This window comes from Rousettus aegyptiacus, unplaced genomic scaffold (genome assembly GCF_014176215.1).
Source record: "Rousettus aegyptiacus isolate mRouAeg1 unplaced genomic scaffold, mRouAeg1.p scaffold_m13_p_3, whole genome shotgun sequence".
NCBI lineage: Eukaryota > Metazoa > Chordata > Mammalia > Chiroptera > Pteropodidae > Rousettus > Rousettus aegyptiacus.
Window position 1 is genome coordinate 147,247,720 of NW_023416306.1, and position 19,892 is coordinate 147,267,611.

General features: G+C 31.5%; 1 protein-coding gene across 29 annotated transcripts in view; it reads left to right on the forward strand.

Annotated features, from left to right (window-relative positions):
• The window catches only part of GPHN (gephyrin), a 399,765-nt gene that overhangs the window by 210,708 nt on the left and 169,165 nt on the right, over window positions 1-19,892 (forward strand). For all 29 annotated transcript variants that reach the window (XM_016131243.2, XM_036238699.1, XM_016131241.2 and 26 more), the window contains one exon: window positions 16,034-16,168. In XM_016131243.2, coding sequence (XP_015986729.1) covers window positions 16,034-16,168 — 135 coding nt within the window. The remainder of the gene's footprint in view (window positions 1-16,033; window positions 16,169-19,892) is intronic.

A 19,892-nucleotide genomic window follows, 5' to 3' on the forward strand; every position in this document is an offset into this window, starting at 1 on the left:
TTTGATTTATAATTCAGTAAATATTGATAGTTATAACCCACATGTATAAAAGCTATAATTCTAAATAAAAGTTAAATGGCTATCATGGCCATGGACAATAGACTAGTGGTTACCAGAGGCGGGGGGAGGTGACAACGGGGGAGGTAGATGGAGTGGAAGCGGTCAAATATGTGGTGACAGAAAGAAATTTAATTATTGGTGGAGAACACACAATGCAATATATATGCTTTACTGTTGAATTGTATACCTGAAACTTACTAGACTTTATTAACCAATGTCACCATAACAAAAAAACAAATAAAAAATTAAATAAATAGATAGATGGAAGGAAGGAAGGAAGGAAGGAAGGAAGGAAGGAAGGAAGGAAGGAAGGAAGGAAGGAGGAAGGAAGGACACTGTCTAATCCATGGTCAAAAAAGAAAAATTAAATGCGTAAAGGGTCCAGAGACCAAAAGTTTGGGAATTACTGCTTTAGGTCAAAACTTTTTTTCCCTTAAAAAAAGCAAAAGCACATGATCAATTGTATTTCTCTATTACTGTTGCTCCTACTATAGTCTCAATGACTCATATTAATTATAACTTTTAATGAAAGTCACTTATATTTCACAGAAAAAAACAGGTGGGTGGGTAATTAGGAACTATCTGACGTGCATTTCAGCAGACAACAAAGCTCAAGAACGTACATAATTTTCTACATACAACCCTTTGACTGCTTGTTAAAGTAGCAAAAAGGAATATGTTCACAAACATGACACAGAACTCTAGCATCTATCTAGCAAATAAAAATAAGGAAAAGTATATTCACTTAAAATTATGCTAACTAATCAATGCAACAAAAGAAAAATGAGGCTAATTGGACTTCATCAAAATTAACAACTTGTGTATCAAAGACTACTAACAAGAGAGTGAAAAGGCAACCCACAAAGTAGAAGAAAATATTTGTAAATCATGTCTGATAAAGGATTGCTATCTAGAATATTTAAAGAACTCCTGCAACTCAGTAACAAAACAAAACAAAGAACCCAATTCAAAAATGGGCAAAGAATTTGAATAGATATTTCTCAAAAGAAGGTATACAGATAGCAATTTGCACACAAAAAGATACTCAACATCACTAATTAGGGAACTGCAAACCAAAACCACAATGAAATACCATTTTACTTCCATTAGCACTGTTATTATTAAACACACACCCACAGACACACACAAATAAATGTTGGCAAAGGACGTGGAGAAATTGGAATCCTTGTACATTGCTGAAGGAAATGTAAAATGGTGCAGCCACTGTGAAAAACACTTTTGTGTTTCCTCTAAAAGTTAAATATGTGACCCAGCAATTCCACTTCTAGGTATATACCCAAAATGAATTGAAGGACTCGTGCACCAGTATGCATAACAACATTATTCACCAAGGCCCAGAAGTGGAAACAACCCAAATGTCCAATGATAAATAAACAAAATGTAATATACATACACAATGGAATATTCAGTCATAAGAAGAAATTAAGTTTTGTTAAATGCTATAATGTGGATGAACCTTGAAAACATTATGCTGAGTTAAATAAACCAGACATAAAAGGACAAATATTATAGGATTCCACTTACATGCCATACCCAAAATAGTGAAATTCATAGAGACAGAAAATAGGATAGAGGTTGCCAGCGGCTGGAGAAAGTGAGGGATAGTGAGTTATACCTTAAAGTACAGTGTTTCTCTTAGGGATGATGGAAAAGTTATGGAAATGTATAGTGGTGATGTTTGCATGGCATTATGAATTTACTTAATGCCATTGAATTGTATATTTAAAAGTGATTAAAATGGTAAATTTCATGTTATGTATATTTCACCACAATAAAAAAATAATTATGATTAGTGTTTCATGTTACTTAAAAACTATGTAGGCATCTAATGTGTATCCACTAATTGACTAAATTTGATGTTATTTCAAATTTAAGTTACCTAAAGATCATGGAAATTATCTTCAAACTGACATGCTAAAAAACAAACATCATTGAAATAAAATTTGTCAGAATGTTTCGATTTAGTCGAACATAAATATATTTTTTTATAATATAATTCTAAGTATTCTGTAGGAGTAATGTTAGCTTGTTCAATCAGCAAACCCGTGTATGTTTAGAGACAGCAACACAAGAAAAACAAAAAATATAATTGTATTCTTAACATTGATAATTTTTTAAAAAATTTTTAAACCTAATTATTAAGCTAATCTCGTTTGAACTTGGATTCTTAAAATATTTCCAAGTTAGTTTCTATTGGATTTTTTAAAATCTAGCATGTTTGAAATATTATTATAAGTTCGGTTTTCTTATTTGGGGGAATTTGGGGTATAATTAACTTATTTAGGCATTTATCTCTAGAAGCCAGTCAAAACAAACCTCCTTTAATTTAATAGACAATATAGTTCAACTAATAATTTCCATATATGGAGAAACATTTCACATTCACATAATAGGAAAGGCCCTTCTGAATTGCAGCCACATGAACACAAAGAGCTTATGATTTCAATTCTACAACTTCAGCCACAGTTCCAGAATAAACACAGAAACACAAATTCTTCCCCACCAAAAAATAAAGACCTGTTCTCCTTCCCAGAGAGCACCAAATTCTTAATTTTTTTTGAGCTCAAAATGGAGAAATATACAAATGAAAAGGACCGTAAACAGGTTTTTCTGTCATCTTTCATCCAATAGAGAATAAAAATCTGTAATATATTTACAGAGATCACCAAATGATTGGACCATAAAACCAAAGCCCCGAGCATTGCTGCCACCAAGAGCAATAATTTCTTGTCAATACACTAACTAGAAACAAAGACAAAACACAAATCAGTATAATGGTTTTTTTTTTGGTTTGTTTTTTTTTTTACAACCTAGAGAAACAGACAGTCATCTAAGTAGAATTCTGTGTTGTCATTTGAGATTCACCTCTGGTTGCCAAGAAAAGATACCTGGTTTAAGCAATTGCTTTAAACGCTCACTCTTCCAGCAGTATATTTTATTGGATCTAATAGATGAATCCACTGGGCGTCCTAGTGGATGATCTCTAGAACTATTAAAGAAAACATTTTTAAAGGTAAAGGTCTGTTACAAATGCCAAATGAATACGTATCAAAGAGGGAGCCAGAAAGATATTACAACTGGTTCACAGGAATATTCAAAGAAAACAAATATATAGACATTAAGAATGCTGAAATGAATTTACAAATAAATGTAGTACTTGGTTACTTTCGACAAAGCAGTCCACTGCAGTTCCATGGTCTAGAAGAATCATTTAGAGAAAAAAACCATTTACATTACTATCAGTTTTTAATTTAGATTTATAAAGTAGCTGAAATATTGTGAACAGTACAGATAATCCAGAATGGTCCACTACTCAGGTGGACCTGGTGATATTTTGTGCCCTTTTCATTCTTTCACAGTTTTTCCTGACGTAAAAGAAATACAATGATGCATGGATATTTACAAAAAAAATTAACTTTTTTTGTTCAAGATGTCCATTTGCCTAAAGTGCATTTTCATTGTTTATCCTGTTTGTTTGTTTCTACTTATATAGATGCCACATAGCAAGATTTTTGAGAAGAGTATATGACCCTTAATAATAAATAAATGTTTGATTTTTCTCAAAATTTTAATTAGAAAAGCCAAGAAGTTTTTATATCACTACTGTAATTGTTAATAAAGGAATTGGCTTGTTAAGATGCCAATTGTTTTTTCCTAGCATTGACCTTTGAGTAATATTATGGAGTAATTATATATGTACATGTGATGAATTATTAATAATTACTGTTTGGGCTATTATATGTTCGCATAAGTTTTTCACAAAGCTTACTATTATCAATAAAATAGGAAGCTATGTTAAAATAAACTACATAGACATTTTTCAAATCTGGGAGACGATATGCATTATAATTTACGTAAAAACATGAACTTTGGCATCTGATAGTTTTAGTTGTTAATTATTAGCTCTGACATTGGGTGAATTGCTTCTCCTTTGTAAGCCCAAGCCTAAAATAGGAATAATAATGATATTAACTCCTTTGCTACTTCATGAGTAAGGTATGAATATCAGAATAAGAATATGGATATAAAAGCACTTAATACAGTATCTGGATAAAAGTAAACATTCAATATTTGGGGATTATAGCTTCACTGATACTAACTCAACCTTCAGATGTTAATAATACAATTCTCCCTTCGAACCTCCTCTTTCCTTTGCCCAACTGAACAATCTTTTCTTTTTCCTTATTCACCTTTTAACCCATCTTTTGAGACCTAGCTCAACAAGTGCTTTTTACATTTTTATAAATGATGGCCTCTTTTGAGAATGTGATCAATGTTGCTGCCTTGCTCCAAAGGCTCATACACACAAATGTTCTTAACCCTACTCTGTCTGGCTAACTTCTATTAGATGTTCTTTCTGTCCAATATAAATATCTCTTTCTAACAGAAAGACTTTTCTGATTTGCCAACCCAAATTATTTTTGCAGTTATTCTCTCATAGCACCTTGTTTTTTTTTTCCATTATAGCACTTATCACAATTTATAATTATATGCTTATTCATGTGTGTGATTTCTATGTATGTAGACTGTAAGTCCTTGAGAATGAGGATCACATCTCTTAATTTATGTGATCTATCTGACTTCTAGCACAGTTTGGCACTAGTATATACTGCATAAATATTTGTTAAATATGTTCCATCAAAAAATGCAATGTATCATCGATCTCTAAGGAATAGATGTCCATGAACTAAGTTCATAAAACATAAAAAACCAAGATAAGGGGAATATAACCAATAATAGTGTGATAACTTTTCATGGTGACAGATGGTTACTAGTCTTAGGTTGGTGATCACATTGTAAAATATATAAATGTTGAATCACTATGTTGTCCACTCAAAACTAATATAATATTGTATGTCAACTATACTTTAATAAACATAAAGATACATTTACAATGCCCATGTATAAGGACTCGGCCATGAAATAGACAAATTATCAGCATATTCTCTCCCTATTGTAAGCCAATTTATTAAGCAACTACAGTAATAATAATAATAGATAATTTTTGAATGCTAACTATATAGCAGACACTATTCTAAGTGTTTTACATATACCATCATAAATTGATACTGGAATGCAAATATCAGCAAGATTATACCTTTTTATTTTCCCAGAAGACAAATTTACATGGGAAAACATCATAATAAGAACTCTGATTAATATCATTGAGAACAATAAAAATTCTTAATAATTTCAAACAATGGGAGAATAATTTTAATAAGTATACATAATCTGCGTAAAGAAACAAACTCATGAATATTTAAGTTTTTACATTTATTCAAAAAAGATAGGTTATAGTCATGCCTTAATGTTCACTGTCTAGGCAAAATCATAAAATGGATTTTCTTTATATATATGAATTATAAATTCTTGTGGATTTTTTGTATCATTGTTATTAATCTAAATTCATGTCATCACATTTATTCTTGTTAAATTTAGCTAATTCAACTGATCAGTCTAGCCTAAGGAGATTTTTTAAAAATCTGTATTGGCCATTCGGTATATTACTTGTCTTTTCTAGCTCTGTCACTTAGAGATATGTTAACCATACTTTCATTCAAGTCACTGATAGAACTGCACAAACTACCAGAAATGTTATCGATTACACTTGGTTAACCAGCTAGCATATATTTGTCTTCTAGACCATCAAAACCACTTTCACTATCTTGTCCACAAGAATTTTATGAATGACTTGTCAGGTACGTTACTCAACTCAAGGTTTGATAGTTTGTTTCTTTAGTAAAATTTTCATTATACTTAATCATAACTTCTAAAAGATCAGTACCAGAAGCTCTGAAAAGATACATGATGTATATTTTCTGAGAGAACCCATTTAGGTATTCATATGTCACCTATTTTTATTATTCAGATCCTGTATTGCACACTGAGATATCTAGTAGGATTTTTAGGAAATGCAATGTGCCTTAAAGGTCTTTAAATAGAAAAGTTATTAGGAGAGGGTATCAGGAAAGAGCTAACCACAAAGTTAGACAAGAACACCAAAAGCCTTACTAATAGAGACTGACAAATTGTGGTTGTGGAAGCCATACTTCATATATGGCTGCTTTGGGAAGCTGACTCCAATTATTTTAAATGTGCTCACTAGCTACACAAAATTAAATCCAAATAACAGATATATCTTCTATTCTCTTAGTCTTGCAACTTTTCTGTGAGTTTAAACATTTTTCAAAACAAAAAAAAATATTTTAAGTGGTAAAATTAATGATTCAAAGGAGAAATAAATGCTCACTTATAAATTTCCTTTGCATCAAAATGTAAATATGTGTGTTTTCACTATTGGCATTTTTACAAAGTTCAAAAAGGAAAATAATACATTGGCCATGTATTCCGATTTTGATAGTATAACTCTCCATTTCTTCTTTTAGAAGTGTTCACCCAATCAGTCAGATTAGCTTTAGGACTGTGAAAGCAACATAGAATCAGCACTGTTCCTAAGAAAGTATGTGTTCCCATTATAATTTCCCTTAATGAGAAAAATTCTATTGTTTAATAATTCACAGTTGAAATTACATTGCATATCTACAGAGGGTTTTAGATCAACTGGGACAAATTGTTCTCTCCATGCTATCAGTTGCATAAGATAATAGGAATACAGATTAGTTCTCTGAAGGTAGGAATGTTTTTTCTTTTGGAAATGATTTTGCATTTCTCCTTTTCATTTGTGCTTACTTAACCCACTATAAATTCTGCTTACTGTAAGTGGATTCTCAATACTCCTTGGCAAGTCTTTGGTTCATCCCTTATTGACACCTTAATGTACATTGATGAGTTGCAATTTTCAGACCTTTACATTTTTTCACCTCCTCATTTCCCCTATTCTCTCCTCTTGCTTCTTGTTATGTTAAAATGAAGACCATCAGGGTTAAACATCTGTCCTTTCTTCTTAAACTGTTTTTCTGAGTTAATACTTTGTTGCTGTCCTATCTCAAAGAGAGCATGTGATTCTCAAAATTAATGACTGCTTTTATTATTTGATTGAGGAAGTAATTATCAAGTATCAGCCATATGTAAGACATTGTGCTCATTCTTCTACATTTCCCTAGTTGTTGAGTGCATTGACCACTTCTCGATTTTTGAAACTATCTCACGTTTTCCTTACTAATTTTTTAATTGTATAAGTAATACATGAATGGATTCTCCTTATTAAAAAAATGAAAGTAAAATATAAACAAGATTAGCATTTACTTGAACCACCCTCTCATCTCAGTCTCATTTGCCTTCACATTCCCCCAGAAGTAAAAACTTTGTAATCAGAAGAATATCCTTCAAAACTTTTCTATACTTTTCTATACAAACGTAGTAAATAAAATCCTAACAGTTTGTAAGTGATTGTGTGTGTGTGTGTGTGTGTGTGTGTGTGTGTAATTAAGAGAGGGAGTTACTTGACAAGCTGCTTCTAAATTTTTATAGAATGGAATTGCAAAGGACCAAAAAGAACCAAGATACTCTTGAATAAGAAAAAGAACAAAATGGGGAGACCTGCTCTATAAATATCAAGACTTAAAATAATCTAATTAAAATAGTGCATTATTGATATAAGAATTGACACTTAGACCAATGGACTACATTATAAGACCAAAACACCAGCACACATTTGGACACTTTGTATATGACAGAGTTTGTACTACACATTAGTGGAGAAGTTCTTTTTAAAATAAATGATGCTGAAGTAACAAGCCATATGTTTGAAAAAAATTAAATTGGTCACCCTATCTTTGTACAGTATATAAAATTAATTCTAAGTTAATTAGAGACGTAAATATGAAAAACTATAAAGCTTTTGTATTTTGATATGACATTTTTATCATGCTGGATTAGAAAAGAGTTCTTTCTTAAATGTAATTGAATTAAATTGACATAACATAAAATTCAACATTTTAACTATTCTAAATTGTAAAATTCAATAGCTTTTAGTATATTCACAATGTTGTGCAACCATCACCTCTAATTCTAAAATATTTTATCAACCCCCCAAAACACCATATTCATTAAGCAGTTACTTTCTGTACCCCTCCCTTTATTCCTTGGCAAACACCAATTTACTTTCTGTCTCTATGGATTTGTCTGTTCTGGGCATTACATATAAATGGAATCATACAATATGTAGCTTTTTATGTCTGACTTCTTTTACTTACTTTACTTTCAAGGTTTCATCCATTTCTAGCATGTATCAGTACTCCTTTTTATGGCTGCACAATATTCCATTGTATAGATAAACCACATGTTGTTTAGCCATTGATCAACTGATGGACATTAGAATTGTTTTCCCTTTTTGGCTATAAAAATAATTCTATTATGAGCATCCATGTACAAGTTTTTAGTTGGACACCAGTTCTCATATCTCTTAGATACACACCTGGGACCAGAATTGTTGGGTCCTATGATAATTCTATGTTGAACTTTTCGAAGAACCACCTACTTTTTTCCATAGAGCTGTACCATTTTACATACCTATAAGCAGTATATGAGGTTTCTACTTTCTCTACATGCTCAAAATTTGTTATTTTCCTGTTTTTAAAAATTCTAGCCATTGAGTGGGCGTGACAAGTGGTATGTCATTGTGGTTTTAATTTTCATTTCCCTAATAAATAATGATGATGAACATCTTTTCATATCCCTTGTTGGCCATTCATGTATCATCTATTCAAGTCTTTTGCCTATTTTTAAAATGAGGGTTTTTTTAAATGGGTTATTTGTCCTTTGTTGTTGAGTCAGAGTATTCTTTATATATTCTGGACAATAGAACTATATCATGTTTGTGATTGCAAATATTTTCTCTCGTTCTATAGGTTGTTTTTACAACCTTTCTTTTTTGTTGTTTTGTTTTTATATTTTTTTCAATTTCTTTTATTGAATTTATTAGACTGACATTGGTTAAAAAAATTATGTAAGATTCAAGTGTACAATTCAATAATAGATCATCCCTTATTGACTCCTTTATGTACATTATATGTATGTGTATTACATTGTGTGTTCGCCACCTAACGTTAAATTTTCTTCTATCACCATATATTTGACCCCTTTTACCATAATCTACCTCCTCCACTCCCCCCTTTCCCTGTGTAACCACTAAACTGTTGTCCGTGTCTTTGAGTTTTTGTTTGTCTTGTTTGTTTGTTGTTTCAACTTTTCTTAATTACTTGGATGCACAAAATTTTGATGAAGTCAATTTGTCTAAATATTCTTTTGTTTCTTATGCTTTCGTATCATATCTAAGAATCCATTACCAAATCCAGGGTAATGGATATTCCTGTTTTTGTCTAAGAATTTTATCATTTTAGCTCTTACATTTAGGCTTTTGATCTGTTTTGATATAATTTTTCTATGTAGTGTGAGGTAAGGGTCAACTTCATGTTTTTAAATGTGGATATCCAGTTTTCTGGCACAATTTATTGAAAAGACTATTTTTCCCATTAATTGTCTTGACACCTTTGTCAAAAATCAGTTAACTGTAAAGGTAAGAAGATTTGTTTCAGACTCAATTCTTTTACCTTGAACTCTATGTCTATTCTTATGCCAATATTACATTGTTTTAATTACTGTATCTTTATCTTTGAAGTAAGTTTTAAAATGGGAAAGTCTGAGTCCTCTAACTTTCTTTTTAGAATAGATTTTTTTATTTCTAAAAAAAAAATCTTGGGATTCAATGGGGATTGCATTGAATCTGTAGATCCTTTTGGGTAGTATTGTCATCTTAATATATGTTTTTTCATTTATTTACATCTTGTTATGGTTTGTAATTTTCAGTGTTCAAGTCTTGTGCTTCTTGATTAAGTTTATTCCTTAATATTTTATTCTCTTCGATGCTAAGGTAAATGGGATTGATTTCTTAATTTCCTTTTTAAATTTTTCATTGTTAGTATATAAAAATACAACTGATTTTAATGTGCTCTTCATGTATCCTGCAATTTTGCTGAATGTGTTAGCTCTAATAATTCTGTGGATTCTTTAAGATTTTATATATATATATATATATATATATATATATATATTTGTCATTTCCAAGTAGAGATAGTTCTACTTCTTCCTTTCCAAACTGAATGCCTTATATTTTATTTTTTGCCTAATTTCAATGGCTAGAACTTCCAGTGCAATGTTTGAAAGAAGTATTGAGAGCACACGTTCCTGATCCTGCTCTTAGGGCGAAGGTTTCATTTTATCATTAAGTAGGATGTTAGCTATGGGTTTTTCGTAAATGCTCTTCAACCAGGTTAGGGATGTTGCCTTCTACTCCTAATTTTCTTAGTGTTTTTATCATGAAAGGGTATTCTACTTTGTCAAATGCTTTTTCTACATCAATTGAAACAATCATGTGGGGGTTTTTTTCATTAATTCATTGTTATTACACTGATTTTATTTCTTATATTGAACCACTCTTACATTCATGGAATAAATCCCCCTTGATCATAGTATATAATCCTTTTAATATGCTATTAGATTCAATTTCCTAATGTCTTGTTTAGGATGTTTGCATCTATATTCATAAGAGATATTGGTCTGTAGTTTTCTTTTCCTGTGTTGTCTTCCTTTGTATTTGGTATCACGGTAATATTGGCCTCACACAATGAATTCGGAAGTGTTCCCACCTCTTCTGTTTAATGGAAGAGTTTGTGAAGGATTTGTGTTCTTTAAGCATTTGATAGAATTCTTTAGTGAAGCCATCTGGTCCTGAGTTTTTCCTTTTTTGAAGGTTTTTTTTTTTTTAATTACTGATTCAATCTCTTGTTATGTGTATATTTCGGATTTTCTGTTTCTTCTTGAATCAGTTTTGATAGTTTCTGTGTTTATAAGAATTTGTCCATTTCATCGAGGTTATCCTATTTGTTGGCATACAGTTGTCCATAGTTTTCTCTTATACCCCTTTTCATTTCTGTGAGATCAATAGTAAAGTCCCTGCTTTTATTCCTATTTTAGTAATTTGGGTTTTCTCTCTCTTTTTTATTTGTCAGTCTAGCTAAAACTTTGTCAGTTCTGTTGATCTTTTCAAAGAATCAACTTTGCTTTTGTTGATTCTTTTCGCGTGTTTCTATTCTGTATTTATCTTCACCGTATTCCTTATTACTTCTTTCTCTTTGCTTTGGGTTTATTTGCTCTTCTTTTTTCTAGTTACCTGTGTCTCGGGTTAGATTATTGCTTTTAAATCTTTCTTTTTTAAAGTAGATTTTTGTAACTGTTTTACACTGAGCACTGCTATTTCTGCATCCCATAAGTTTTGGTATGTTATGTTTTCATTTTCCTTGTGATTTCTACCTTGATTTTTTATTTGAGAATGTGTTTAATTTGACGTATTTGTAAATTTTTCAGTTTTTTTCAATATTGATTTCTACTTTCCTTCCATTATTATTAGAGAAGATACATTGTTGGATTTTAATATTTTACTGAGATTTATTTTGTGGCCTAATATTTGGTTGATTTTAGAGATGTTCCACGTTCACTTGAGAAAAATGTGTATTCTCTTGTTATCAGGTTGATTGTTCTTTATGTGGTTGTTAGGTCTAATTGGTTTATACTGCCTGTTGTTCAAATCATCCATTTTACTTGTCGATCTTCTAACTAGTTGTTCTAACCATTACTGAGAGTGGAGAATTGAAATCTCCACTACTATTGTTGAACATTTTTTCTCTTCAGTACTGTCAGTTTTTACTTCTTATATTGTGGGGCTCTGGTTAGGTGCAAATTATATATTTACACATTGTGTGCCTATGAACACAGACTTACCATTATTGTTTTATGTAGTTTTCTTTTTAAGTCATATAGGAAAAGTGAAGATTTACTACCCAAAATATACAATACTGATTTTTATATTTCCTTATGCAGAATACCAGTGTTGTTTATTTCTTCATATGAATGCCAAATTACTATATAGTGTCCTTTTATTTAAACCTGAAAGACTCTATTTAGCATTTCTTATACTGCAAGTCTGTCATTGAACTCTGTTTTTGTTTATCTGAGAATGCCTTGATATTTCCTTTATTTTTGAAGTATTTTGCCAGATATAATTTTTTCGATTGGCAGATTAATTTTTTTTCAGCATTTGAATATGTCATCCTACTGTCTGCTGATTTCTTTGACATCTGTTGAGAAATCAGCTGCTGCTCTTATCGAAGATACTTTGTATGAGTTGCTTCTCTTTTGCTGTCTTTTTCTTTCACTCTTAAAGTTTGATTATGATGTCTTAGTGTAGATCTCTTTGAGTTTATCCAACTTGGGATTGTTGAGCTTCTTAATGTGTAGATTCATGTCCTCAAATTTAGAAAGCTTTCAGACATTTTTTCTTCAAATATTGTTTCTATCTCTTTTCTCTCCTTCTGTAACTCCTATTATCCATATCTTGGTACACTTATTGGTGTCTCATAGGTTTCTTAAGCCCAGTTTTTATTCTTCATTCTTTTTACTATCTTCTCCCAAAACTGAGTGTACTAAATTGATTTATCTTCAAGTTCATTAATTATTTTTCTGCTTGTTCAGATACGCTGCTTAACCTCCCCTAGTGGGTTTTTTCATTTTATTTATTATACTTTTTGACTTATGAATTTTTATTTAGTTCCCTTTTATGATTTCTGTCTTTTTATTGATATTCCCTTTTAGTGAGGCATCATTCCCATGTTTTCTTTAGCTCTTTGTCCATGGTATCCTTTAGCACTTTTAGTATATTTTAAACACTTGATTTAAATTTTTTGTCCAGTCAAGTCCAATGTCTGGGCTTTCTCAGGAACAGTTTCTATTTATTTCTTCTCTTTTCCCCTAAATATAGGACATACTTTTTTTGTTTCTTTGCATACTTTATATTTTTTTTTGTTGAAAACTGGATGTTTTGAATATTATAAGTGGTAACACTGGAAATTATATTCTTCCTTCTCCCTGTGGTATGTTATTCCTGCTTTTTATAATTGTCCTTTGTTTGTTGGTTAACTTCTCTGAATAGTTTTTGTTAAGTCTGTTATTCTTTGTTATATGTGGCCACTGAAGTATCTGTTGCATTAGCTTCCTGGTCAGTTAGTGGTTCAACAGAGATTTCCTTAAATTCCTGGATTCCTGGGGGGGGAGGGATATATATATTTATATTTATATTTATAAATATATTTATATATTTACACACACACACACACACACACACACACACACACAGTAAAGGGAAAACTCCCATTCTTTGCAGATGGGTTATTTGTGCATATCAGAGCATGTCTTCAACACTCAGCCAGGCAGTTTACAGTTCCACCTTACCCTTCACTTCCTGATTGTGCAGGGTCTGAAGTTTAGTAAGACGTGACAGATTAGGTGAAATCTTCTAAGGATGCACCTAGCCCTGGGCATGACATGAACTTCTGGATTCCCAGAAATATGTGGGAACTTTTCAAAGTTCTTATTCATGAGTTTTTCAGTTAATCTACTGTTTGTCCCAACTGTTATTCTTTGCCAGGACAGCAATGGTTAATATATCTGTTTTTAAATTTTTAGACAGTTATGCCCCCCAGTTAGCTACCTGAGTTTGGGGAGATTTCTATGTCAGGGGAGATAAAGGCAAGCCCTTCAAATATGTCATTCATTGAGCCACTAGATGTGTTGAAACAACCACAATTTTTGAGACTAAATTTTTTCTTCAGTACAAGAACCTTTACCAGGAATGTGCACCATATTTTCAAGGCCCATGCTGAGCTGTGTAGTAGGCGATCAGTGAGGATTTTTGTTAGTTGATTAAGCATTCACCCGATTGCTAAAAACTTTTGATTAATTTTTTAGATTTCTAGTAAAGTTGATTCTGACATTTTTTTGGTAGTTTTTTTAAATTTACATCTTTAGTGGAGTGATAGACTTTTTGCTTTCCCAACTGTGCCATTTCCACTTATGTCACTCAGGAAGAATTCCTTTTAAGACACAAAAATTATTAATTATAAAGAAAATATTGATGATTTCCAAAGTATTTGTTCAATTCCAAACTCTTTCCTAAGTTCAAGACCAATGTTTCTAATAGTTCATTGGGTATCTCCAGACTATTAACCCAAAAGGACCTACCCCAAAATTTAAACTTAATTCTTCCCCCTCAAATATCCTACTGTTTTGTTTATAATCATAAACAGGAGAAAGAGAGATGTGTAATAACTCTGGAGATGTGTGTGTGTGTGTGTGTATTTAATCATGCACACTACTTTGCACAGGTACTTCAACAGGCACTGGACACACACATGATGGTTCTATTATTATAACAATGCATTCTAGAATAGGAGATAGACATTGATCAAACTATCACACATATAATGTAGTATAAGTGTGGTAATTGCTATGATGAAGAGGAACATGGTGTCCTGTGAAGTATAATAGGGGCATTTTAACTTCCTTCTAAGGCATGGCCTTTTTTATTAGACATAAGTGGCAACATATAGACTTCTAAGTTAGAATACCTCCATTCCTTTAAAATATTTTATCACAATTTAGTACTCAAATGTACTGGCAGATGGAACCATTTTTCTTTTTAGAATTCCCATTGTTTTTCATCCTAGTGATGGGAGTATTTTTAATAAGTCACATAAATTGTCAAGCCCTGAAATGGTGACAGTACCATTGATACTGAAGATGTTGGTATGGAAACTAAATAAAAGAGCTGTGAAATAGTATTATGTCTTTTGTGAGAAAGACATCATACATAAGATCAGCAGTACCTTTTTAATCACAAAATCTGGCCTGCTGCCTCCTCCTTTTCACATAGAAGTGATATTTGTTTATTAAATGTTAATTGTTTATTTTATCATATATTTTCCCCTCTTTGCACAAAACTTGAAATTAGAAGACCTATGCCCATTAGAACTAGCCCAGAACATGAACCAAATTATGCATAGCCCAAAATAATAAATTTTATAATCAATACAAATATTAATGACTTTAAAAATAAATCCACAGTATTCGTCCTTATATATTTTTTTTAGAATAGTGATAACTCAATTGCATCAGTCTTTACCATGTTGATAGGAATTATATAATAACAATAATAGTAGCCAACATTTATTATTTGCTTCTTGGAAGTGATAGATAACTTATATACATTATCTTATTTAACCCTCAACAGTAATCTAGTGAGGGAAATGCTATTATTATCCTCATTTTTTGGATAAAATAAATGACAATTAGAAAAATATATTTGTCAGTGTCCCAGCAGAAGTCATAGCATACTTAATAATTGAGAAGAGTTTAATAAAGGAGTATGGTATTTACAAAGGTTTGGGCAGATTTTAGGGAAAACAACCAGGCATAGTGCAATGCCCTGGGATTAGTAATAGTGTAGCCATTAATACTCCTAATCTAGTGGAGCAAAGGGAGGGAGCTGCTATTAGAATCCAGAAAAGAGCTATAAGCAAGTGTCATCTGACAGGGGCTGTGATCCTAGTCAACCTATGATGACCTAGTGAAGAAGAAGCTCAGGAAATAAATACCAGACTTACTCTCCTCCAACCCTTCAGTTTCCTGACAGTGCTTTCCATTGACAACCCAACTGGGACCCAGAGAACACAAAATATCTTGTTGATTTTATCAATACAGGTCAGCTTGGAGCAGAGAGGGTGAAGAAGGGTGGAGAATGAATCTGAAAGGGAAATGGAAAATATCTAGCAAATAATAAATATTAAATGGCAGAGTCAGTACATGAATATCAAACACTGTACTTCTAACCATGATGTTATTGTTATTAGGAGCTCTCATAAAAACATTTAATGAAACATTATTTGACCAGGGAAAATATCTTAAATCTGAAGGTTTCTATTCCATCTTAAATTGTTGGATGCATTTATAACTAACAGTATGTGAGACAAAATACATGAGCACTGGGCAGCAAAGAATGCCCACCCCCCATAAAAGTTAGGTGGGCGGTATTGATTTTATATTTATAAGTATGCTGTTGTTATTTTCAGAGTGTTAAACCATGCTTATTTCCCTTTTTCAGATTCCAGACTCCATCATTTCTCGTGGTGTTCAGGTGCTCCCAAGAGACACAGCTTCCCTCAGCACTACTCCTTCAGAATCGCCTCGTGCTCAGGCTACATCTCGCCTTTCTACAGCTTCCTGCCCAACACCAAAAGTAAGTACAGTTCCTTGGCACCTTGCTCTGCTACGCAAATCTGGGAAAACTAACCAATATTTCCCTCTGCTTGTCCAGTTTGGATTGCATGCATGATAATACAATGAAAAATTAACGGACTGTAAGATAGTTACCACCTACTGTTTCACAAATTGTCATATCTGGCCAACAGTAGGACAGTAAAAATTTTATACAAAATGTCTACTCCTACATCACAGCTACAGGTATCAATTTCTGTAGCTCCCGTTTCTTTGTTGTAAACTTGTTTTTTAGCCTACTCATCATTATAGATGTGGAATTATTTGTTTACATAGAAAACAAATGTATTTCTAGCCAATGAATAGCAAGATTAACAAAATGATGTCACCAAAGGGATTTTTTTTTAACTTGTCCAGGCCGGGGTAGCTCCCTGCTCTAGTATCATTCCAAATTTTTTCAAACATGTTCAACTTGGAATGTTGCTGCCTAATATTTGGAAACAAATCTAAATTATTGGAAAGAAAGTTTTAATGCCAACCTTTGGGGAGGGAAAAAGTATCTTAGTATTTATTTTTAATAATTTTCCCAAGTACTGAATCACGGATGAGGGGGAAAGGTATGAGACATTCATTTGCTGCCTCACATCTTCATGTATGTGATAAATTAAGTAGCAATCTTAATTATGAACTGTCACTGCTTTCTCCTGGAATATCCCTTCCCAAGTTAAGTTAGTTGTTTGTACTTTCAAGCTTTTTATTTGTTGGATCTGATATTGGCATCAAAGGTTAGCAGTAACATTCCTTCTTATTTAATAAGATATGGCGTTAGATATCAGGCCAAACACTAAATTTATTCTAGAGATCTGCAGGTAGTTTTTCAAACTGACTTTTTCTCGGTCATAAAATTTAAGGACTTGTATAGCTGTCTTCCTCACGTCCAACTTTTCTGTAAGTTTTATGAATGTTATAATCAGATTTAACTAGAACCGATCTCAAACAATTTTTAATATGTATAGTGCAACTACTTTTACATTCCATGGTATAATCTCAGCAAAGTCCTCAGAGTGTTTCTATTGTATATCATTGTTTTTAGACTTGTATCAAAAATATTAATTATATAGTTTTAAAAAATTGAGGTCCTAAATCTTCAATGAAGAAAAATTATAACATACATTATAGACATAAGATGTATGTTAATGTCATCAGGTACCAGTCAGTTACACCTTCAACTGATTGAAAGAATAGCGGTCTCAAGACTTGAATAGATGAATCTCATTTCTGTCCTTTAAATTTTTAAAACAAAATAATTTATTGTATTACTGCATTAGATTCTAATTGTGCAAGCTGTACTCATTTATAAAGTCTGGGAAATAATTAAAGCTGAAAGTTAAGGTCACTATTAATGTTTAGCCATTCACCAAATTGTAAGACGTAAATCTTGGAAATACAAAACTATCCAAGACATCATTTTTTTTCCTTAATAGTATACTGTGAACATAAAATTTTAAGCATAATTTAATTATACTCGAGCTTTTTCCAAACTTTGTCATTATATTTTAATTACAAAGTGAATATCAAATTCAATTTAAAAAATCACTTGGTATTCCAGATTAACTTAAGTGAAATCCTAAAAATAAAAACGTTAACATTTATTAAGTTAATTTGCTTATTGCAAAACTTTGGGAGAGCCTGTGACTTGTCTTGATACTTTTTCCCTACATATATAGATGTTCAAACTGATAATAAACAATGTATTTGAATATCTTTTTTTCTAGGAATTATTTTTTGTATTTTTTTTAGGAATAAGATTCGATTCTTTTTGTATAATTTTTTGCCAACATCAGAATGTATATTTCAAAGATAAAATTATTGCTTTAGCGTAATTTTAAAATTAAATTATTAAGGCTGAATCAAAATACTAATATAATTAAAAACTAGATTCAATATTAATTTTTGAAGACATGAAGAAAGCCAAATTAATCTTTCTATTAAATGTCTCAAATTATAAGACTGCTCGATGGAATCCAAGTTAGATGCTCTATCTGTGCTTTTATTTCAGTGACAGTTATAATCTCTGCCATTGTGGAGTTTACAGTTTAGTCAATGGTATAGTATAATAAATAGGTAAATAATCATAAATCATTTTAATAACTATAATTTCACAATAACTTAATAATTATACATTGAAATTCATGAAAGAAGTGAAGAAGTTGTACTGATAGAAAATAAAAGGAGGAAAACCTTACTTAGGATGATCAGAGAAGGCCTCTCTAAGGGGTAACATTTAACCAAGGACAAGAAGGATAAATAAAAACAAAACAAAAGCTTTTGTACTGGTTGGAGGTTTTGAGAATTATACAGCAATAATGACCACTTCAAAGGCAGTTGTCACCAATCAAGAAATCTTAGACTAAAATCCATTAGTACATGAATAGTCTGATTCAATGACTTCAAAATCAGTTTCTTTTTATTTTAAATAATGAAATTTTTTTCCCCTCACCTACTGAATCAAATTTCAGTGCCATAGGTTCTAACATTCAAATCTGTTCTAGGTTAATTATTTAACTTTTGGCATAAAAATTTAGAGCAGAGAAAAAATCATAAAGTCAGGTTTTTATTTGACATATGGGTAAACGATGTCAGTAACCATATTAAGGTCCAGCACAAAATTGGAACACAAGTTTAGTTTGACATTTTTATTGTTACTGCATCTTGGTTGTGCTAAGGTTCAGTTAATTTTAGTGTTGAACAAACCTCATAGAAATTCCCCTTCTACGTTTTGGATTTGGCATGCAGTCTGTTATGTACAGAATAGATGTGCAGATATATATTTTTTTACATCAGATGCACAATACAGTCTTTAATGATCAGCACTAGAAGGAGCACTTCACTTAATAATGGAAGACCTGGATTCAATTGTTGGGTTCTTAACTTAATAACCATACTTTATTAAACAAGTCACTCAAGTTTTCCAAGTTTCATATATATGATGAAACTGGTAATCCTTGCCTCCTCAACAGAGCTTATTAATTTGTTAAATAAGTCTTTACCGGGTGCTAGGAAAGTAGTCATAAGCAAGTAGACATTGTTCTTGCCTTTACAAACAGACAAAACAGGCAACCACAAATTATAACAAAGTATAATAAGTGCATGATTTATCATCAGCAATACAGAATAATCTAGGAATAGCCAGTAAAAGCCCTTAACCTAGTCTTTATGAAAACACAAAAGGGTTAAATAACCAAATTATGATTAAAAACTAACAGTTCCAACCTTCCCCTCTGTAGCTTTTCGTCACTGGGTTGTTTTTTAAGATGAAAGACTTCATATCTACTTGCATGCATGCATCTGTTTCTCTTGAGTCAACAACTATAATATTAAACATTATTTTGGATTCATATTTTACATGTTCATTGCAATATAATATCCTAGATTCTGCTTTGAATCTAGGATATTATTTTTAAGATTCTCCTGCTACAGTGAGAAAAAGATGTGTAAAATATACTAACTTTAGATTTCATTTTTAGTGTATTTATCCCAATCTAATGAAGACAACTATGAATTATTGGTTTGGGGGGAGTTTCAATTAAAACATAATTAACTTTTTTAAAACAATTTTTCATTGAAAAGCATTGTCTCCAGAAAATACTTATTTGCGGACAGACAAGACATTATTTTATTATATTTGGAGGAAAAATCATTTCTCTTTTATATCAGATATATTCTTTTGATGAAATCTGACTGAA